The sequence below is a fragment of the Harmonia axyridis genome, chromosome 3 (genome assembly GCF_914767665.1).
Source record: "Harmonia axyridis chromosome 3, icHarAxyr1.1, whole genome shotgun sequence".
Lineage (NCBI taxonomy): Eukaryota > Metazoa > Arthropoda > Insecta > Coleoptera > Coccinellidae > Harmonia > Harmonia axyridis.
In genome coordinates, this window is record NC_059503.1 from 19,246,649 (window position 1) to 19,271,318 (window position 24,670).

A 24,670-nucleotide genomic window follows, 5' to 3' on the forward strand; every position below is an offset into this window, starting at 1 on the left:
TCAAAATGCTCAAAAATCGTGTATATTTCAACTCAAATGTCTGTTACGTCCGAAATAGGCAAATTAGATTTTAAAAATGCCCTGTTACTGAAAATCTCATACATTCAATTTTTGTTTTATTTCCTTCGAATTATAGTACAGATTAATCAAAATATTACAATATTTCTGCTAGAATGACTTAAGATAGAACATATTAGCCTAGGAATGATTACCTGTCTGCCATGTGTCCGATCAGAGAAATTTCAAGTTAAGTGTACATTCATTCGATATTTTGATAAAATAAACGAGAAAATCTTACAAAATAGCACCTGGTTATCAGATTTCTGATAATGTGTAATTCAACCAACGGGAGTGTAACACAGAGGAGTAAATGCCAAACTATTTTATAAATGGGTATTTCTCAAACGGACATTTCTTCACTATAAATTCAACATGCGTTGATTTATCAATATTGTTCAAAGTTCAACTCACCAAGAATAAGATTAGTTATAGTAGTTGATGGAGTAGTCGTGGTTGTAGTTGTGGTAGTAGTTGTTGTAGTAGTCGTCAGCACAATCTCTGAAAAAAAAAGGTATTGTGAATAACTAGTCTTGAAAAATATTGGAACGATAATCAATCAAACATGATTAATCAAACATACTTCTGTGAGGTGAAGACTATTTGTAAGAAAATTTTCGTATAATTGAAAATAAGTAGTTAGATCAAACTTCGTATGTATTCGAAAATTGGTGGTTTCGAAAAAAAAATCCTACTATATTGAAATTCATCAAGTATACAATGAATGGATTCCGTGGTCCAGATGAATGAACTGAATGGTTAATGTTTCCTGTTTCGTTTTAATTTTTTGTAAATACCTGCAGGAATTATTCAGTTCTCAGAAATGGTATTCAAATTCAAAATAATTTCGTTTCATTTGCATAAATTGGCCTTAGCGCCTAGTAGAAGTATAACTAGAATAATATTTCATTCTGTGGAATTACACATATTATTTGGTATGATCTAATATTACTGATCATTAAATCATTGATATAACCAACCATTATGGTTGATATGACAGATATAGGAAGTCGATTCTTTTATTTTTCTACCCCTTGCTGGTTTGCTCCTTCCCTACCCTGATCAAAGTATATAGCTATCTTTTTTACCTCATCAACGTCATAGATTTGATGTCTTTTTCAATTCATGTAACTTGCAGTGGATGTGGACAATGGAAACGAATCACTTTAAATTTTTGAAACTCATATTTATTTTTTCTTTTTTTTAACATCAGGAAATATATTCAGTGATATTAGGAGGGTGGCACCCAGAAAGAATAACTTCGTGAACTTGATTTTTTTCGCAATGTGATACCTAGTCTTACATAAATAATGATTCGGTAACATTTTCAGGAGATGTTATTGATATTTAATTAAAACAAATTAATAATGTCTGATTAATGATGGTCCTCTAGTTGGATACACTATTCTACACCTCAAGCCATCGGTGAAAGTAGATAGTTGATATCTGCTTGTGACAATTCGATCCAAGCAACGAAGCAACTCGAACTTCGTGAAATAAATGTGTCAGAGTCTATGGGAGTTGATGTAATTTGGACTGTCCATCATATTCCACACATGTTCAATGGGATTCTTATTAGATGAATAGGGTGGCTACAGCAAAACGTGAGCGTTAGCTACTTTGAGGAAGTCCATAATTCGCGAGCAATATGGGGATGTCGTTGCCTTGCTCAGAAAGGACTTCTAGTGCCCATTTGAATAAACCAGTTTTGCAGGACATCTTCATCATAACGTACAACCTCGTATAGAAGGAAGTAGTGATTCGGTTAATATAGAAAATAGCTCCACAAACATCCCAAACCATTGCACCAAGAGTCCTTTCAACAACAATATGACGTCTCTCTTTGACAACGCCTTACCCATCTGCGGCCATCTTCCATACCAAGACAGAATCGTGATTCGTCGCTGAATACGACATTATTTTCCATTGATGCCGAGCGATCCGCTGTTCAAAGCAGCACCAATCGTGAACAGTATTAGATAGATATGATGTACATTCAGTACAAGGTCTATCTTTTTTCTCGAAGCATTGTTCAGCGATTTGACAGCTAGAAGCAAAACGATCTCGTAGAGCTAGCTGCCTGAAGTGACTGTATCATGACGTACTGTGCCACGCCTCGGTTGACCAGTTGATCTTCTTCGTGTTTCTCTACCTTCATAACAAAAGCTCATTGCACTCTTTCCAGTACAATTAACATGACGAACAATTTCACCAAAGGTTAAACCAACATCTCGATAGGCAACATTTTTACCCCTGTCAAAATTGGCTTGTATGATTACAATTCAACGTCTTCGAACTCGAGGTATTTTGTAACGTTCAACTAAGGTTCAATATAAGTCCTGTCGTTCAATATAAGTCCTGTACCAATCAGGTTTCATGAGCCACTTTGTTCGCAAACAAAATGACAAAAAAAATTTGTTCATGCAAACTTAAACGATATCGTATCGTGAATATCTTCAAATATGGCCATTCTGTTCGCAAAATTATTCCTTCAGGATGAAACGATCACTGAGTATGTCAATACCCATCATAGTTGCAAAACTCTATACATCAAATTTTCATTTTATTGTGAGTAGCTAAAAGCCATAATGTCAGAGCGAATTTCAATGAATTCATCTCGAGCAAGCCTTCACTCAGTAAATTTCCGTAAGATGTAATTCGGAATACGTGCATAAAACGAAAAATCCGTGAAGATTTGAGTCAACTCCATAACCCCAAAGAGCATTGCAGGGATTTTCCGGTGATGCTCATAAATTAAATGGAATCGCCTTCTTCACATACGAATTGAACAATTTATAATCTTTTACGAATGACTGGAGGGTAGAGCAAGTCGGGTTAGATAGAATTCATGCTTGATTTCCATTTTTATTAATGCATAGCTGTTCTGATGAGTTTTCCGGAATGGTTTCATGGAAAATGAGGGGAATTTCGAGAGTCGAAGGAGTTTCGTATGTTATTATTCAGGAAACTCTGATATCCTGGCCGCATAAAACTTGTTGAAACTGATGAGATTTCTTATATGATAATGAAATTTAGCTTGAGCAAAATGTTTCAACATATATATTCGAATATTTCAGGGAAATATTCGTCATACTCGTCAACTCGAAGAATAGTAATTTACGTAACAAGTCCGGAAAATAGGGTTTTTTTGGACGAATAGACAAAATTCCAGGACGAGCGTAAGCGAGTCCTGGAAGTCTGTGAGTCCAAAAAAACCATTTTCGGGCGTGTTGCGTACAATATTTTTTCGGCAACCATGTAAAATAACACTATCGCTGCTGCTTTCCATATTTTATTACGATTGCGATCAAAAAACATGCAAATTTTTGACAACTAATTTCATATGAACTGTCAGCCGTTATCTCGGTTGTTATGGATTCTATGATTCTTTTCCGGCCTAGTCCGGGAAGTACGTACTTTCCGGACTAGGCCGGGAAATGCTACTTTCTCAGAGAAAAAGCGTCCGGGAAGTGAGCACTTCCTGGACGGTTGCCGAAAAAATTATATAAGGCATTCGTTACTGAAAATTTGTTACATACGCTTCACTTACATCATATATCATTTCGTTAAAATGCTTGTATTTCTCCGGTTTTCCCTAAACTTTGAGCTTTGGGTAAACTCTATTCCTCAATCCGCAAATAGTGACCGCAGCCTCGAACGAAAAAACATAAAAAAATTTGAGTTGGTTCGAATCTCAAATATTCTTAGTTAAAGTATTATTTACATTGGTGTAATTAGTAGTAGAGTTCAGTGGTAGTGCTTATGCCCGCCACTCACGAGGCATTTTCTCGAGCATCTGGAAGCCAGGCACCCAAGAGATTCCAGTCGGGCAGTCAAGTTCATTCTCTGATTTACAGTCGTGCGTCCGTGTCCCGAGCTGCCCGACTGTAAAATGATCCGAACGTTCGACCATGGGTGCCTCGTGAGTGACCGTCTTTATTCCTCTACTAGAATCAAGTAAGGTTGTGCTAGTGACAATAGTAGAGTACTACAGATAATGCAGAGGAGAGTGAAGTGGATAGCACGTATGGAATAGTTCACTCGACTATCCCACCCCCACTTCCATAATCTTACTTTACCAGTTTGTTTGTTGATTTTATAGCAGACGCACATTTGATTTCATCTGAGGGTAATTTGTCTTTTTAGCCGCTTGTGGACTTCAGGTACTTGCTGGTATCGCATCCCTGATTGATTTTCTAAACATTCGACTCAATTGAATTCAGAAGTGTTTCAAAACATCTTGGTCGTCTAAAGCCAGTTCTCTTAAAATATTTCACGTCTCTTAATCCTATCCTTTACCAAAATTTTATTCATCTAGTTTCTTCCTCTATAACTTCATCAAATTCATTTAATAAGAAATCTGCAGCCCGCACCTGAAATGTTCAATAACTTTTCGGAATTTTTGCCTTATCTGCTTGTTCATTAAGACGCACGTTAAATCGAACTTTTTTCAAATTACTAACAAACGTGAGAACAGTTACTCTTCGAAATCTTCGAAAATGAGCAGAGTAAAGTATTTCAGAAAAAGTATGCTGGTGAACTCTACTACTACTTATTATACTAATATAAACCAGGCTTAATTGATGAAATTCCAGAAGGAATTTCGTAATATGACCGCAAGAATAACAATTTCCTGTTTCAAACGGAATTTTGTATTTATCGCTTAACGAGAATCAGATAAAATTCGAGAAGAATATCGCAAAAACAATAAATGTTTCATTTCTGGCGAAGGTTAGATTCTGCGCGTCGATGTCAAAAGAAATTTCAAAAATGCAAGAAAATTCAGCCAATAGGTTGAACTTAAGTTGGTGTATTTAGAAATATTTTAATCATTTCATTTTCTATTTGAAATCAATCATACATATCTGAAGAGGAAATAATATAGTTTTTCACATGCTTTCTCGTTGATGAACTCTTTCAATTAAGATTCGAGTTTATCAATAACTGCAAGGATCCTCTTGCGAAAATTATGCTATCAAAGTTATAAATCCTCTGAAACAATAGTTTCGAACTGAGAATTGGGTAAGAGGAAATTGAATCCGAAAAGTTCAGCTTCATTAGCGAATTCTTTTCAACACTTCCGAGAGTACCCATCAACATTTCATCTTTGGAATTCACCGAAAATTCTTGTATTTTAATGTAGCTCAATTTATCACGAACAAGTTTTCATCTTCAGAATTCATTTCAACTCCTTTTGTTCTGCCTAAAAACCCAACGATAAATCAGTCTACGTTATGCAGAAAAGGAGAGATTTCTGCGATAATTAATTATTCAATTAAGCTTGCTCGGAACAAACCTCCTGTTAGATAAGGAACAACACAAACCTTCGTTTCGACCATTCTGTTCCAACATTAATTATTTATTGTTCCTTTAAGATAAACATGGTTGATATGAGAGAGTAAGTCAACCGTAGAAATGTTTGTTTAATATAGAAGTGGAAAAGTTCTCACTCACCGTAGAGACGAATGGTCGCGTCTGATTTTCCTTTGATGTTTGCAGCTACGCAGCTGTAACTTGCAAAGTCTTCGTGGGACACGTTGTGGATCGTGAGAATCATGGCACACTTGGTTCCACTCCTCTTTTCAACTATTGAATATTTTCCTCTGAAAATAAAACAATTTATTTCATACACAATACAATACAGCAATGAGGTGATTAATGAATTCAACCAACTGGCTCTCTGGCTTAGTGGTTACTGCTGCTGATATTATTATGTCCCGCCTATTGAGGTCTGTAGTACGAACCCCTAGTTCAAAAAAAGTGGTTTCATTGAAATTTTAGATGAATTAGAAACATCACTCATCCATATACACTGTGTCCGTAAAGTATGAAACAAATTCATTTTTAGCTGAACAGACCATTTTTTGAAATCATCCTGAAATACGTCGATTTCTTATTTTATATACCGTATTTTAAAATAATGATCTTATTACTTTCGAGTCATGACGTCACCGTCATTTGTTTTGAATAGAACACCCCCATTTTGTCTCAATTTTCCGATTACTCTAGCTGAGCTGATTCCAAAAATGTATCACATGTTGATTCCAATTGGTACAGGGTGGACAAGAATACAATAGTTTTGTGTGTGCTCATGAAGTAACGCGTAACATTCTTGATTAGTTGAATTAACAATATTATCAAAAATACTTATTGACTAGCGGCAATTGGTTTGAATGTAACACCCTGTAGTTTGTTACATTTTTAGATTAATAAAAATGTATAAAAATAAGAAATAATTTCTTTCATATTCTGGCTGCTAGATCACAAGTACTTAAAATATTTGGAAACAGCTCATTTTTATTAATCTAAAAATATAACAAACTACAGGGTATCTCCGCCAATACTGTTGATAGAGCTCTGAAATTAAAACATTATACAAGCACGCCACCGGATTCTGCGTAAAAAAGTGCCTGTATAATGTTTTTATTTCAGAGCTCTAGCATCAGTATTAGAGGATATATAAATATTTTTCGATATCGCCATTTTTCCAATTTTCGTTTATAACTCTACAACAAAAGAAGGTAGCCAAAAATGAATACTACTCTTGTTAGTTTCTCAGAAAAAGAGACCGAGAATAGGGTATCAGATTTTGGCCATAACTTCAGAACACCTGAAACTATCGCTTTGCGACCTGCAGGTTTTTTCTTGCAAATTTGATGGAATTTCTATTGATAAAATCCTATCATTATATTCGAAATTTCGGAGTAAAATGAACAAAACAATAAACTTCTGACCTAGTGCCCCCTATAGAAAGCAGCAAAATCAAATTTATCATGAATATATTTTGTCCTCAATCAACAAGATATTATCTCTCAGACGAGATCTACTTTGCTCAAAAATGTTGAGTCAAACTGAAGTTACAGGCATTTCAATCAGACAGATTTCTCCCTTCCCCCTGCCCTTATTTGATGTCGCAAAATTGAAAGTGACTATTCAAAAATATAGAGAATTTTCCAAGGATTACAGTGATGATATTTTTTCTTCAACTTCATATGAAACATTTTCGAGTAAAATTCATTTTCCTACACGACGATGGCTATTACGCCCCCTAGCGGTACAGGTATGAACTTCTAAATAATTTCCAGAGTGTTTTCTTGTACACTTTATAAGTAAAATTTTGTACCGCAAGTCTCTACGATTAGAGGATCCTGAGATATAGCCGCTTACCTCGCTTATTTGCCTACCCTGTACAAGCTGAATAAATATGATTCATTACTATTTTCTTCAGTGACAAATGAGGCAGCCAGGTGAACCAGTTATTGTAGTATCGTATAAAATATTCAATAAATTATGCAAAATTACTGTTTCCATACATAGTAGATACTCGACGTTGGATGCATTAAGTATCGTATTCAATCCTTTCGCTTCACACGATTTCAATTTCATTGGCTTCTATGTACAAATTTCAATTCAACCGTGATATGTTGGTTTCTCTGTAAACCTGAAGCTTTCTCGGAAATCTCCTACAACTGGATGAGTCGTGAGCTTTCCGCTTTTATTGAATTAATCCCGAAATGGCACTACGCTTGGCACAAGCCCATCCACCACCATCCATCTCACCTTTGTACCCTCTACTCTCAATTTCTTACCCGCATTCTACTGTTCATGTTTCTTGGAGCATCACCTGATCCTGTGGGAAAAGTGAGCCATGGCAATTTAATTCTTGTCGAATATATATCAGGACGACACTGAGGGCACGTAATCGGCCTTTTTAACAGGCCAGTAGGTTGGGAAGATACCCTCATTCTTTTTGCATTGAAAAATGCTGGCCCCCGTTCCATCTTAGCTTTCATTTCGGTGAAAATTTGAAATTACTTTTCCCGACCAACAGCCTCACCGAAGATCGATCTCTTTCATTGGTTTTCGTACTGATTGGCATCTGATTGGTTTTAAACGAACGATTTCATGGAAAATTCAATGGAGTAAAGAAGATGAGATTTCATTTTCATCTTGCTTTTTGAAGGTCGTACGATAAAATGACAACAAAGACATTTGTCGTTTGTATTTGAAAATTATGCTTAGATGGAAACAAAATCTATGATACACTGGATGGTGTATTATACAGGGTTAGAACTATTTAGAGAGACACTACAGGTATATCAAAAACCGTTAGAAAAACAGGGTGGCTGAAATATCGAAAAAGTTGCGTTATTGTGTGTTGGTGTGAACATATCCTAAATATCTCAAATGGTTCCCCAGATATCACGGAAAAACTGAAAATCGAGATATCTTTTTTGTATAATTCATTTGTTTCTGGAGATAACTCCACGAATTTCGGTTTGCAGCTATTATCCAATATAGAGATTTTAACGGTGTCGTTAGATTTTTTCTGTTTTCCATTGTTTCAGAGATGCGATACTCATTTTTTTCTTATGGACGCCATATTGGTTCTCCTTATGAGGTGATGAGGAAAAAATTATGAATTCAACACTTTACAGGAATATCGACAAAAAATAGAAGTTTGGAAAATTTTACGAAAATTTTTGAACAAAAAAATTTTCCAGGTACGATCGAAATTCGGCTAATCAGAGATAGTGAATTATGGCACCACTCATCGATTTTTCGTAAAGCTCCCGGTTTCGAGGAAATTTGAACTCGAAATTTGGGAAAAAATTGAATTTCCCTCTAAAAATCGTTACATTTTCCTGAACTATTCGTCACAGCCCCTCAAATGAAATGGTTTTCAAACTTCAAGTTACGCTCTGAAACATAGTGAGGTTTCAAGTGCGTAGCCCACGTCCAGAAGAAGTGGCAGCATCGGGAAAATTATGAATTTTTTCTTCGAGAATTTCAGATATTATTATTATTATTATTATTATTACAAAATGGATAAGAGAGGAGGCATACAAGCCTATAACTCTCAGGAAAAAAATACAGAAAAATTTGCCTATAGTTTATGAAACAATTTACTGATCGCCCAACTGTAAGCATTTTCGTGATCTACATAGTCTAATCAATCTATAAAATGATACAATATTCCCATGAAGGATTTTTATTTTTTTGAAAATGTAAGAGGTTCAAAAATAGCAAATTTGAAATTCCTCTTATTTTTTTCGTTTGAGTTGTAGTCTAGACTGTAATTGTAAAATAACTTGTTACTTTATTCAGTTGTTGCGTAGAATCTTTTCTTGAATTTTGTGAAAACCTGATTCAAGTTTTTCTGAAGAATAAAATCTTAAAAAATACTTCCTGATTATCACAATTCCTTTTTCCTTCTTTTATTCACAAAATGATTTATGGAGTGCTCGAAAAATAAGAAATTATGGAGCTTAGTTTCAATTCCTCAATTTGAAGTCCTCAAATTCAAAGGAAAATTGCAAAAGTAAGAAAATGATAACACTTGCATTGCATAAAATTTGAACGATTAAATTATTATAATTGGTTGCGTTAAGAAATGAAAACACCCTTTAAGATGGAAAAGGTGAAATTGAATCGTAAAATAGAAGTTAATTGGAAAAATACACAAGTATTTCGCAATTTTACATCCCTCTTAGGAATCAACATTTTGATTGAAGAATTGTAAATGGAAAGTTTTCCTGAAACATCAAGAAGCAGTCCCAGAGGGCATGAAAGTCGGCAAAGTTTATCAAAGAGAACGCCGACAAGTGAGATGAGTGCATGAGTTTTAACGCCTAATATAAGTCTTAAAAAAGTAATAAGTATGAGGGGGATATTTATTACATAGGCGTACAACTTGGCTTTCGCCGTTTTTTTTTTCCGAAATTCTTGCTTTATTGTGAAAAACCTGGTTATATATATAGATATATGATCCAAATTATTGTCCACCGCTGGCTACTACTTTCAGGCAGCGTACGAATCCCGCGTTAAAAAAACTGGTCATCTTTTGATGCGATGCACGAATGGATCCATTTTTTGTTCCAATTTACAATTTCCGTCTTTTGTCACAATGCAATGCTGAAATTTCTTCTGTCTTTGCTTTGCAAGCAGCTGTTCACAAGCAAACAAACTCCGTTCAACATATTTCGGCTTCAACTCATATGGCACCCAATTTCCTTCTTTCTGAATCCTTCTCATGACTTTCAGGAGTTCTGAAATGGCTTGTTGCATCACTCCCAATGATCCTGTCAAACCTTGTTGCGTTTGACACGAGTCTTGATCAAGTAATGCCTCCAATTCTGCTTCTTTGAAAACCTTATCTTCTGGTTTACGACGTCAAAATCACCGTTCTTGAAGTGTTGAACCACGCTCGGCACGTTCTTTTACTTAGAGCGGCCTCACCATAGGTATTTGAGAGCCTTCAATGAGCCTCAGCCGCAGATTTCTTCATAGTAAAGCAAAAAATTGAAACGTCTCGCAAATGATGAGAATTTGGCTCGTGAGCTGATGTGTTTAATCGAGAAATACTTTATGATGCAGAGACGAATCGACTAATATTTCGATGGCGTTATGTTTACGAACACCTAAGCTTATTGTATAACATCTACGATCTATTTATTTCTACTTCCACTTACCGTTATATATTGCAAAACGGCGGAAGCAAAGTTGTACACCTAATACTATCATGCTGAATGTGACAACTTTAATAGTGTTTGGAACCCTAGACCACCGACTTCCCAACCTATCTGTGACTGCAATGAAAATAATACTATTATCAATCTATTCTGGACCCCACTCCTTGAATATATGCTATTATCTGTGAACCTCCTATGTCAATAAACATGTTGAATTTCTGTTCGGCATAAGAAATACGACTGAATTCGTTTCCGTACGTACGACTTTCGACATCCATAAATATCCCGCCAAAACTCGAAGAAACGGAATTTTATCTCGAAAAATTACACACTTTCAGAATCCATCGACGCTCCTCCGATAAATAACCGAGAAAACCAATTTCCACATCCTGCAGAAGTTTCAACAGTTCTGAAGTGTTTAAATCACCGTAACGTCGATATCACTTCCGCCAGTTGAGCAGGGATTGCGCGCCCCCTATCACTAAAATTGCGAAATTGTCCTCCATAAGAATTCATTTTTATTGACCAAGTATGAGCTGACGTGGAGTGATGAAACTTTGTTGGCCAATCCCAACTTCCGGCCCATTAATTCTTCTTCCGCCCCATCATCGAAGTCCCTCCAGTTGGAATTAACACTGCGAAGAACTTAGTAGACTAGAAAATCTTCGAGAGCGCTTCACACACCACGCTTGATAGCAGTGAATAAATCACTAGAAAGCGAATTCATGCGGTTTTTACCTCCTCTAGTGCATTCGAAGACGTTGGGAGTTGAACTTGAGAGCGATCCAGACGAAATTGCTAGCTGAGCAATTCCAGCAAGCGGAGTGACAATGGATGTTTCCATTCTGAGTCGGAATACTGTGGGGGAACTTTTGTCCCATGGGGCAATATTGAGGTTGCATATTTTTGAGGCAGGAAATTTCATTATGCATCCTTCGTTTAACCTGTTTTCAGACTCTTCGTGTACCGCATTGCTTTCAATGAACTTTGTGAAGTTGTTGGAGTAGAAAGGGTTTTGGGACGATGAATTTGACTGGGTATTAGACGTATCGATTCGAACTCGATTAAGAAGTAAGTAAAGGGTGTTTTTTTAGAGCTATAGAACCTTAAATTGCAATAAAACAACGATGGATTATTCGATTGACATAAATTTTATTTATTCGCAAGATAATCTTGTGGCATTACATTTTAAATATAATTTCTGGCATATGACAGCCACGGCTGGCTCAGATGTAGTCCAATCTGGACGTCCAATTTTCGATGACTTTTTCCAACATTTGTGGACGTTTATCGGCAATAACACGGCGAATGTTGTCTTCGAAATGGTCAAGGGTTTGTGGCTTATCCGCATAGACCAATGACTTCACATAGCCCAACAGAAAGTAGTCTAGCGGTGTTAAATCACAAGATCTTGGGGGCCAATTCACAGGTCCAAAACGTGAAATTAGGCGGTCACCAAACGTGTCTTTCAATAAATCGATTGTGGCACGAGCTGTGTGACATGTTGCGCCGTCTTGTTGGAACCATAGCTCCTGGGCATAATGGTTGTTCAATTCAGGAATGAAAAAGTTAGTAATCATGGCTCTATACCGATCACCATTGACTGTAACGTTCTGGCCATCATCGTTTTTGAAGAAGTACGGACCAATGATTCCACCAGCCCATAAAGCGCACCAAACAGTCAGTTTTTCTGGATGTAACGGTGTTTCGACATACACGTGAGGATTAGCTCCACTCCAAATGCGGCAGTTTTGTTTGTTGACGTAGCCATTCAACCAGAAGTGCGCTTCATCGCTAAACAAAATAAAATGGACGTAGTGCGCGATACGTATTCCGCACAGAACCATTACTTCGAAATTAAATTGCACTACTTGCAATCGTTGTTCAGGCGTGAGTCTATTCATGATGAATTGCCAAATCAAATTGACAATAAATCACTTGACAGCTGTTAAATTGGTCGCCATCTTGAACAGTAATGCCAAATTAAAGTTTTATACCACGAAAAAAAAACACCCGTTACATGTAAACAATTGAGTGATGAAAATTTTCAATTACCAGTTCACTTGCTACGTCTTGTCTCGGTCCAAAAATTCGAGAGATTTTCCTGCATGACTAAATCATTTTGTTTACTCATAAAAATAATAATTGGAAATAATACAATAAAGATTCATTCAATTGATTGTTTTTATATGATTACCAGTTTTTTCTTGAAGTCAGTTGGAGGAAGCCAGAATATTTCGATTATACAAGTGTTATCCAAGTTTCTAGCAATTCATCTGGAGTCAGGGAATGTACTGCCTAACAGTATTTTCAAATTTAAAATGGAAAGGTTCAAAACGTTTTAACGTTAGTATTTTTAATATAAGCTGATATTTAGCGGATCGTCTCTGTAATTAGAATGAGTTGATTTGGTTGTTTCTATTGGCTGAAATAGTCCACGTTTCGGCTGTGTACCGATTTGGTTACTTTTATTGACTGCTGCTACGCACATCTATCACGTCTTTATTATTCTTCTTATGATTCGCATAGAGTATATATCAGTGCGGTCAGTAGGGGAATTAATGAAATGAGTATATTGCTAGTATATTACAAGTCGGCAATATAGAATAATCAAATCATAAGATAGTAGCATGATGTGATATCAAAAAGCTATTGACGTCGTGAATTTTCCAATCTGAAAGAATCAATACAATTATAGGGTTTAAAAAGCGTGTGCTCCTGGATTGTGGCGGTTGCGGCTTGAAATTAAACGAACATTTAGACAACTTTTTTCATGCAGTAGTTCAAGTATGATTGAAAGAACTATAGCGAATGTTAACTCCAGAATGTTCACAGCAAACATATGTAGATACCTCCTTAAAAAAATCACGGGAGGTTTTTTATTCAGAAGAATTAACTGAAAATGCTTCCAGCCAAGAAATGATTATAATATTGTTCAATGACTTTTTATTGAAAAAAAATTATTTCTACCTCGATTTCAATGTAGTTGAAATCAACATTGAATTCGAGACAGGTTAATGTAGCATCGAGTTAACAACTTAATTCAGCCATTTCGAAATGAAATCCTCAATTGCCGAAACACCAGTTCACTGGTTGAACAATTCCATAATTCAATTGAAACATGGCATGCAGCAGATGTTTCATACGAACGCTCCCTTCTGTACCTTTGACCAGAAATTCCCGTGAATAATTTTTCCAGAGCTCATTATTCAATCCGAAATGAACTCATCAACGAAATGAATTCAATTCTCACAATTTGCCTCATGGCTGAAGCAGACAAATATTAGGAATTGAAAGAATCAATCATAAATTCATTGATGCATAAATTATGTTTAATAACCCTTTCATATCACTAATATAGCGGACAGGAAATTCAAGCAATATTATATGAATTGACCAAAAGGTAATACGTCTGGATAAGATATTGTTTCTGTTCTCTATCCCGACTCTTCCAGGCTTTTGTGAGACCTCCCAAAAGCTTAGAGCTTGAACGAGGAGAACCGGAATTTTACTGTGAAGGCTTTGTCGAAGTGTTCCATAGCTACTTTAGGCTCAGTAATCTTATTTTTTTCCCCAACAGCGAATGGTTATACGTTCAACCGTAACTAGAAAATATTTTTCCTGGCTGAAGGTTGGAAATCTAGACTCAAGACCTTTGGTGTTTTTAAAAAATTCAATTGTTAAATAATAGTCATAAGCTTAGTTATAAAATGTTCAAATTAATTGATTCAGAAAAAAAATCATTTCAGGTGTTTCTCAAAATTATACTTAGTCAATTTTTTCCAATGTGTATGTAAAAAAGGGAAGTGATATGTAGGCAGGCTGTTGGTGAGGATGAATGTCGACATCAATTCTGTCCGTCAGGTTGTTCACAATAACTCTCGAAAGTAATGACCTAGGAAATTGAAATTCTGCAGGGTAGTGTCGGATCTTCAGCCCCGTATTCATATAGCCGTTCAGAATTTCCTCTGAAACTACGTATTAGATGCAGATGAAAATTTCACACACTATGAAAAATTTTATAATGATAGAGTGACTGGAATCATATAAAATTTAAGAAGGGGATTTTAATGAAATCTAATGAAGTAGGTGGGACAAATTAAAGATATCTTCAAAACAAAATATGATGAATTCATTCTGCTACCCAGTAGTCTCTTGGCAAATCTGACACACTTCACCTCACGTCTTTCAAGTAACGAGAATATTTCCATATTATCCATGCTGTCAGACAAATCAGCTCCACGTTATGGATTTCTACCAGTCAGCTTGAATAATATGTACTTGATAAATTTTGTAATACATTTCAGAGCGACCAGAGACAGATAAATAGGGAACAATATTAAACTTGCATCTCCCATCATACTAATGACAAGATAGAAGTATGAACCTCTGAGCACCGACAGGTCACCAAATTATTGATTGCTAACCAATTATCTTGTACTCCTGAGTACAAAAGCTAAAGTTTCACTGTTTTATGCACACAACTTCTGGACATGGGGATTGAAGGTGATGCCAGAGTCGAATAACAATCGAACATCACATATTTTATTTGTATTGACATTACAATTGCTTACATTATGAAAAATATACTAACTGACAAAGAAACTGACAAAGAAACACCCAGAAAGAGCTTTTCAAATTCTGGATTTTTTTTTGTGAAACATAAATACACACATCGGAAAAGTCTAAGGATATTTCAGTATATCTCGCATGGTAAATCGCATATTGCTTTTATCTCAAGTTTTTTGCAGACTATCAATCGAAATCATCATGCGGAATGAATTTTGGTTGTATACATATGCTAGCCAAGAAAATATGGAAGATATGATAAAAATAAAAAAAATGAATGTCGCAGTTGAAATTTCTGTATTTGATTTTAATCATTTCATGCATTCGTTAGATCGATTTTGGGTTATAACATCGACAATATTTTTCTATCAACTTCTTTTTATTATGGAACGACATCATTTAACTTTGGAAGAGATGAATCGAGTGGTTGGTTTACTTGAAGGGGGCATGAGACAAGTCGATGCAGCTGAGCGAATGGGTGTTTCACAAAGTGTTATAAGTCGTTTGTGGAGGCGTTTCAGAACAACTGGAAATCCTGCCGAAAATCATCCAGGACGTGGACGTTGTACAACTGCTATTCAAGACAGATTTTTGGTTTTGACCGCCCGAAGGCAACCCACTATAACGGCTCCTGAGTTGGTTATGGAATTTCAACGGGCTCATAATTTGACCATTGGGCGAGATACTGTGAGGAATCGTCTTCATGAAGCCGATCTTCATTCCCGACGGCCCATTAGGTGTCCACCACTTTCCAGAGGAAATCGCGCCGCAAGATTGGATTAGTGTCGCGAGTTTCAAAATTGGGGTGTCAATGAGTGGTCCACAGTTTTATTCACAGATGAATCAAGATTCGGATATCATCCAGATTCTCGTCGAATAAGACTATGGAGACGATCTGGTAATTTAGAACGCTTGAGACACGTCCAGGAAGTACACCGTTATAGAGGTGGTACAATTATGGTGTGGGGAGGAATTTCCATTGGACGTAGAACAGAGCTCGTTTTTCCTGATGGTTTTCTAAGAGCTCAGCAATATTTGGAAAATATTCTGCAACCAATTGTACAACCTTATGCAGAAGCTGTTGGTGAAAACTTCCATTTGATGCATGACAATGCTCGTCCCCATACCGCTCGTATTGTGACACAATGGTTGGATAATGAGGGAATTGATGTTTTGCCATGGCCAGCACAATCTCCGGACCTGAATCCGATAGAACATGTATGGGACATGCTTCAAAGAAGGATTACGCCAAATATGGGAACCGTCCAAAATGTTTTAGAATTCAGAGAGCTTCTGACAGCTGAATGGACAAATTTAAATCAGGAAGACCTAAACAATCTGATTTTGTCTATGAATCGTAGGTGTAGAGCCGTAATTAATCAACGAGGAGGCCACACATTGTATTAAATGCCAAACTTGAATTGATTTTCGATAAAAAATCACTAAGAATAATTACTATGTTTTTCGCAATTTAGAGACTTCGATTTTTTTCAGTTTTTCACTTTTTCATTATGAGAATTTCGGTTTATTTGAAGTATATAAACAATTATTGAATACTTCTATACATAATTTCCTCGAATTTTCTTTCATTTAACTCAAAACCAATCATTTCGAAGAATATCCTTAGACTTTTCCGATGTGTGTAGTATAGGAAGGAGTATCACTGTCGTCGTTGCCGGCGATGCTCAACCGTCAGAGGTAACACAAAATGGGGTCGATAATGCTGCAGTCCAGAAGACCTTATCTGGAGGAAAACCGATCGGATAGTTACAGGATGGCCTAGTTCTCCTCACCATTTATCAGACAAAGATCGAGTTGTCGCAAATCGTCTTAAACGTTGATCTTGAACTTCATTGGTGCCCCTTCGACGTCCGGTGCCTACTCTTCCAATAATTCGACCTCTTTCAAATTCACTAAGCTGGCGATAAATTCGGCGTACACGCGCTCTAGGCATTTAAACAACATCGACTTTGGATCTCCTCGAACAGCTGGTTTGATGTTCAATTTGAAGAACTTGCAAAAAACTACAATATTCAAGTTACAAAAATTGTTTACATGAAAAAACCTTCACGATTTTTTACTCCAAATTCAATCATTTACTCCTTGATATACGTACTGTTTTACCAAAAAAAATTAATGTTGTGGTTTCTTTGTCAGTTTATTATTATTATTTGAACTGGGGTCGTTTTGCTTCGGTAAGCCTTCCGGGAACTGCGACCATGCAGATCTTTTGTTCACTACCCTACTCATTCATAGAAACCCAGGGAGGTCGTCAACGACGTTAATAAAATTGACAACCTCCCTAGGGGCCTTGGCCATTACCTCTCTGGTATCCAGGACCGGCTTGCCCATGTGAATGGTTCTTAGGCCAGCCAGCTCCGGACACTTGCATATCAAGTGTTCAGCCGTTTCTACGTCCGATCCACAAAGCCTGCAAATTTCGTCTGCTGACTTACCCGTACGGTACAAATGATGTTTGTACCGACAGTGTCCCGTCAGCAGTCCCACCATCACCCGAAGCTCTGCTCGCGACAGCTTCAGGAGCTTTCTGGTGTAAGTAGGTGAAAACTTCACGAATTTCTTTGCCTGAGCAAGTCTATGAGTGTTAGTCCAGTGGATTGTCCTACTGTTCAACTTCCATAGCTGGACCACAGCTTTGTATTGGTCTTTTCCTATCCCACAGAAAGGCTCAGGTCCAGCAGGTCTCAACCTTGATGCACTTTTTGCAAGCTCATCCGCTCTCTCATTTCCTTCAACCCCACAGTGCCCTGGTACCCATAGTAGAGTCACCTTATTTCCTCTGGCCAGTTGCTTTATGGTGTTACGGCACTCCCAAGTCAGCAGAGACCCCTGACAGCACGATTCCAGGGATCTCAGCGTGGTTTGGCTATCCGTGTTCTTTGTCAGTTAGTATCTATATTAAATAATTCTGTAGACTTTTTGTATGTACATGACCTTGAAATCTTTTTTCACATCAACGTTAGTTCGTTGAAGAAACATCTATCGCAGACATACTGCAGGTTTGACTGGAGCAACATCAAATCTGAAGCATAACGTATCATCAAGTAGATCTACACATCATCAGCATATGCCAGAGCTAGACAGAGTAAGACCAGGAGATCATTAATATAAATAATGAATAAAAATGGTATCCAATTTGAACCTTATGGTACTCCACATAAGAGCTTATACTCAACTAATATGAAGACGTTAAGGAACATTCAATTAGTCTATGCTGAGAATATAATTTTATGAAAAATATATAATATCATTATATCAATGTTATTCTATGAAACAGAACAAACCTTCCAAAGACCACGTAAAGCCTTAATAACTGAACAGCGCCATACATAAGCCATGATTCTATCTAAAAGATATACTCAGCTAATTATAGTCTGTCAAACTTTTCGCGGAGAAATGAAAAAAAAAATTCAACCAGAGGCCGATTTCGACAAGCATGTTCATTCCCAACTAATAGATTTAAAGAAGTGAACTCACCCTTCCAGCAAGATCTCATCACGTTCTTTCATCCAGTAATTATGAGAGGGTGGGAATGATTCAACTTCGCATCTCAGCTTCATGTTGAAAGTTCGTGGGCTTCCCACTAATGGCTTTGCAACTTGGATAATCGGGGGAACTGTAAGTTATTCGAAATATTAATTGTCATACGTGACTCAGTTAATTCGACGATGTCATTTTGATGGCTTAGGGTTGATCCATGAGATTTCGCTTGGATTCGCATTGTTTTTGACGAAATTTTTTATTATTTCGTCTTATCATAAAACTACACATTGAAAATAATGTAACCTAAAACGTGCTAATGAAAAATTTTTCTATGATATATGCTTTTTGATTATAGTTATTTTATTTGGATATTATAACATCCGTTTGGCTGATCTTCGTAAGTTGAAAATTTTGTAAACCTTGAAAAAGGAAGAGTTTTGTTTCCGAAACAAAACTTAGCTTGAGGGAGTTTGTAGAGGATAGAAAGATATAGTCTTATTCCTGACATTTTCCTTTTTTATTATTATGGATATAATGGACGAAGAAAACCCTAATGATGAAATATGCTTCAAATAATTCAGATATACATATGTCATTAGAATAATTACCCGATACTTTATGTAAAAAAAATGAAATATCAAATTGAAAATATGTATTAAACAGAGCTGTGACGGGTACTGAAAAATAGTGCTTCGAGCACTAAGCACCTATTTTCACAAAAAACTCACGAATACTAAGCACTTTGTAAAAGCAATGCTATATTTCGATCACTAAGCACTTTAGTAGGAACAGTTGAGAGAGAAGTTTTTCAATCGGAATAAATATTGTTCCTATAAACATATATAAGAATATGGATGGCTATAAGAAGAAGTACAGCGAACTGTTTCAAAATAGTAAATTTTTGCGAATAATAAAAGGTTATTATTTCTCAAAGTTGACAATATAAACAGAATTACCCAAATTGAAAATTAATTCAGATACATAATGAAACTAATCTGAACTGCGCACTATAAATTCACAGAAAAGTGCCAGCGTCAGATATTTGTCACTGTATTGAATTTCAAGACGATCAAAGACTAATCAGATCATGTAAAGCGATCAAAGGGTACCAAAGCGTCGATGCATATTCATGTTATGACAAAAATTCGAAAGTGCTTAGTAATCCCCAAAAGTGCTCGCGGCATTTCAGTGCTCGGGAGCACATTTGGGATTACTAAGCTTCGATAACTAAGCACTGCTTTTAAAAAGTGCTCGGGAGCACAAAAAGGCTTTAAGTGCTTTCGAAAGCACTAAGCATAATGCTTTGGCACAGCTCTGGTATTAAATAATGAAATTGAGGAATGTTCTTTTTTCGATATTCGAGAATATACATAAATTTTATATATCTGACAATACTCAATATTTTCTTCTCCAACCCATTAGAGTCAGTTCTATGATCTATCTTCAGAATGAATCATTTACTCAATAAAAAATGAATTGTATAATTATCTCCAAAGGTTTTCAAGATATGTTCTGCAGTTAAAACCATTATAAACATGAAATATTTCGAAAAAAGTGAATACGTCAAAAACTACAACAGGTAAATTATGAGAATTTCGAAATCAGACTTTCATGGATATGCTTAAGTTATAAGAATGTGGCATTCCCAATTAGAAAAACTGGACAGTATCGTGCTTCGCCACTTTCGAACCAGCCTTTAAATTCTAAATTATTTTAAGATTACTTATAATGAAGTGAATATAGATCATGTCTCAGAGATTAAATATCTGGGTGTTGTATTGGTTCCGCAGTTGAGTTTTTCTCTGCAGGAAATTAGGGAAGAAGAATTCATTTTTTGCTCGTATTTCTGCCTTTTTGTCGGAGTGGACCAGGAGACAAGTCTTCAATACAATCATTAAGCTCCATTTTAATTATTGTTCTGCACTGCTGATATCATGTACACAAGGAGATATAAGTAGAAGATCAACAGAATAAATCCATGACAATAATCCTAAGATGTAGTAAGCGCACACCTGTAGTAGTCATGCATAATGAATTGAACTGGTTACCTGTGGAAAAAATATCAAGAAGGCCAATCTAACCCTAATTTATAAGATAGAGCATGATCTTGTACCACGATATCTGAAAGATTTCTTTGAAAGAAGAGGAAATTTTTATGACTACAATATTAGGTCAGCAAAAAACTTCAATATCTGCACAGTGAGAACAACTTCTTTACAGAAGTCCTTGTTCTATAAGGGTGTTCGTTTGTATAATGGTCTCCCAGAGGAAATTATGACGACACCATCTTTGAGTGCTTTCTGCGGAAGATTGAATGGCCACTTCAGAGAAATGTGAATGATTATATTATTGTTGTGTTGATTTTCTATTTTTTGTAAGCCGGGTGCTAAATAAATTTTATTATTATTATTATTATCATGTCCTGAGTACTGCTGATTCCGTCCAAATTTGAATCATTTTCCTAGCCCAAAATTTGAAAGTGTTATCGACCGATCGAGCACTATTGGCTGAATACCTTTCAAATCTCATATGTTATGTTTTTACCATCAATGTCTACAAAAATAGTTTGCACAATTTTTCCGTAATAACAACAAAACTCAAAAACGAAACGAGATATACAATATCATAGACAGAATGAAAAATTTTACTACGTATGTGACTCGATTCGATTGGTGTACCTACCAGATAACATGGCCGTTTGCTGTTTTTCGTTTTATTGATAATCTTATTGATTACTATATCTGATTTAAACAGTGAAAAGTTTTTGAATTATCTCAACATAGGTTGTTCTATGATACCATTATAGTTCTCGTATTCTTTAATGTTCTCATCCCTTCTATTTGTACCGTAAAGTTTTTACAAGTGTTTCCAAGGAGGCAGCATTATGCTCAGTCGTTGATGTAAAGAAAATTCACTCCCTCTGAATATAGCGAATTGTAGTGTGATGTCGTTTTACTGGAAGAGAGCGACAGCGACAGCGACGGGTGAATTACCATATAACGTTGATGGCCACCTTCTCGGTAGGGTGACAGAATATAAAGACCTGGGGGTTTTGTTCGACCAGAAACTTAATTTTACACCTCATGTGCGCACTGTTGTCTCGAGTGGCTTTCAAAAACACGGTTCTATTGTGAGGAATCCAAAGTGGATGAAAAATAGCAGGATACTTTTCTTTTATTCAATGCTCTTGTGAACTCAACATTTGATTATGGATGCGGAAACTTTGGGAAGAATGAGTTCACAATTTATTGATATTTGATTTGGTACCTTCCTGAAATAAACAATTTGTAAAAACCTGGGTAGGAATTTTGTTGCCAAATAAGCCAAAGCACTCCTAGAAATCAGTCTTAGAATCTAATGGGCAATTGTAACGTTACAAATTTCTCACCTTACTTTATTTTTCTAGGTTTACCAAGTTTCATAGGACTTTTGTATTATTTTCATAAGAGAAGGATATGATACGTATGGAAAAGCAAAACTATGCTGTATCAGATGTCGAATAAAAATTAGTATAATTTGAAATCTGGTATATTGAGAACAAAATGTGAATTTCTGATATGAATTCTCCTGCAACTTTCGAATCTCGCAATTCAATTGTGACAAAGTTATTTTAAGAACTTGCAAGCAGGCACTAGCATTGTTTCAGCAGAATTGGATTTGAAAGGAGAAAGAAGTTGAAAGGGAAAGTTATGTATCAAATATCTTCTTATTGCAATTAAACTCAAAATTTCAGTAGAAAACGTATTCATAAACTATGTTTGAAATGACTCCACCATTCTCCATCTTAGCATTCGCCTGAAATATACTCTCAATATTCTCGCTGCCTCGTCTATTCTAACGGAGTTAGTTCCAGACTTCTTGCTGGCTACGAAAATAATCCAAAATTGTAATGCAATTTGGTCGACGTAGAAAAATTTGACGAAAAATGGAGTTAGGTGAGAAATCTTTTAAAAAACACAAGAATTCAATATTTCGAAAACTGTTGATGAGCCATACTAACACGTCTTCCAAGGTTAACGTCCAATTTCGAAACACCCTGTATAAAGTTCTGTTTTTTCAAAAAACTCAATAAGCGCATGATTGCATGAGTGTACAAAAAATCCTATTTCCATGTCAGAATTTCGAGTCAACCGCTTTCAGACAACAAAAGATATTGAAGGAAATTCTCGAAAACTATGGATTATATGAAAAGGTTATTTGCAGTGGATTCATAACGAAAAATATCTCCATTCTATCTTCCGAATTTCATATGTTGGTTGAAGAATATTTCCAGGAATCGAATATTGTTCGGGAAAATCAATTAGGTTCGACGTGGATAAAATTGGACACGCAATCTTATCCAGAGTCTAGAATGAAAGCCCACTTCGAACTGGAAACGACGCTTATATAGCCAAGTAACGTTCAGGGGTGCAAGCTGCTCTATTGCTCATTCATTAATGAATCAGTGAAAAAGTAATTAGGAACTTCAACGGGTTTCTTCGAGTATCCTCAAGAGTGCCAGTCGAGAACTGAGGGGGTCCTCTACTACTTCTCAAGTAGATAATTCATTCTGCTCTCTGCATTAATGTGTACTCGCAGATTATAGAGAGTAACAAAGTGCTATCGACTACAACTAGCAATCTCGGATGAGATGATTCTCTTCAAAAAGCTTATAAAGATTTCATTAGTGTACTACAATCGAGAAAATGGATTTTGATATTCTTATCCAGAGATCTGAGAGTAAAGAACTGAAAAAAACTATGAAATTGTGACTTCTTTTCTGCTTTTGAGAATAAGGAAGACTGACTTCGAAATGACCTTCTGAAAAAATCAGAATAAAATAAGTGCTATATTATTATTATGACACGACTGACTATCAGATACCAGGAAACCAATGTAGAATGAACTGGATGAATAAATCCACAGTAATTCAAATCACATAAAGGAATTAGGGCTTAAAGCTCCTGATGTCAAGGCATTCCTAATTTATTTCGATATTCTGCTCTCATTTTCTATGATATTTTGGACCCCATCAAGACAAAATTTTGCATGAAGCATTTTTCATGATATATACTTACATAATCTCATTTTAGTATGTTTTGATGCTGTGAAAAGAGATCGGTCAATTATTGTTGAAGTAGCGAAAGATTCAGCTGAAGTGTTGAAAGAGAGCTATATATCTTTTAGTGATGATATTCTGGTATACACCTAACAGCTCACTTATTTTTTACAAATTTCCAGAAAATTTGTAGAAATAACCAAGAACCAATTCGTTGTGAAGTGTCCATATTCAATACTAAAAGCTCTGTGATTATATGTTTATACCCTGTAGCTTACAGAATAAACCATATTGTTGTAGGATCCAGTTATTGTTCCTGTAAATAATTGCGATGATCAACCGGATGCTTAGAGACCTATTAGTTTCTTCTAGTTTCGAGGGCATGACAGTTTCAATGAATTTACAGGGAACGAATTGTTATTGTACATATAATGTAAAAAGGATGTGTAATTCTTCGGGGTGTCGAAAATGTGTCATGTCGGTTGTAAAACTTAAGAGATTTACTGGGGTTGGGAAAGTTCGAGAACAAGACGGTTGTACCAGATGTGTTAGATCTGTGTATCAGGTAGTAGTCCTTCGAGAATATTCGATTTCCAGGAATACGCGAAGATCTTTGTGGGCGGTACGGCAAAATTCTTATTGGACTAGGGGATGCTACTTTCCTTAAGGATGTGGTCAAGCCGAAAGAAGGAAGGTCGATATTCGAGACAGGGTACTTACCCTGTCTCGATCCAATTTCTCGATTCCAATCGGCAGAGAGACAGTTCAAATTAAGCCGAAGACGGGTACAGTTCAACTTAAGCCGAAGACGAGTCAAGTTCGGTCGGTCAACTTAAGACGCAAGACGAAAAGACGGTTCGCGGTCTAAATTAAGACGAGTTAGAGACGAGACGACCGAAAACTTGGAGTAAGACGAAGACGTGATAAACGAAGACGTTTCGAGTAATCAACAAACGAGTTAAAGACGAAATTCAGTACCGTAGTGAGAAACTTGTAATTACGAGGTAATTAGGATCTTCTCAATACTGAG

General features: G+C 36.1%; 1 protein-coding gene across 3 annotated transcripts in view; it reads right to left on the reverse strand.

Annotated features, from left to right (window-relative positions):
- LOC123674631 (lachesin-like) overlaps window positions 1–24,670 on the reverse strand; it is a 115,341-nt gene that overhangs the window by 14,510 nt on the left and 76,161 nt on the right. For all 3 annotated transcript variants that reach the window (XM_045609569.1, XM_045609568.1, XM_045609567.1), the window contains exons 7-9: window positions 18,597–18,735; window positions 5,512–5,660; window positions 472–558 (exon numbers count right to left, since the gene is read on the reverse strand). In XM_045609569.1, the coding sequence (XP_045465525.1) occupies window positions 472–558; window positions 5,512–5,660; window positions 18,597–18,735 (375 nt within the window). The remainder of the gene's footprint in view (window positions 1–471; window positions 559–5,511; window positions 5,661–18,596; window positions 18,736–24,670) is intronic.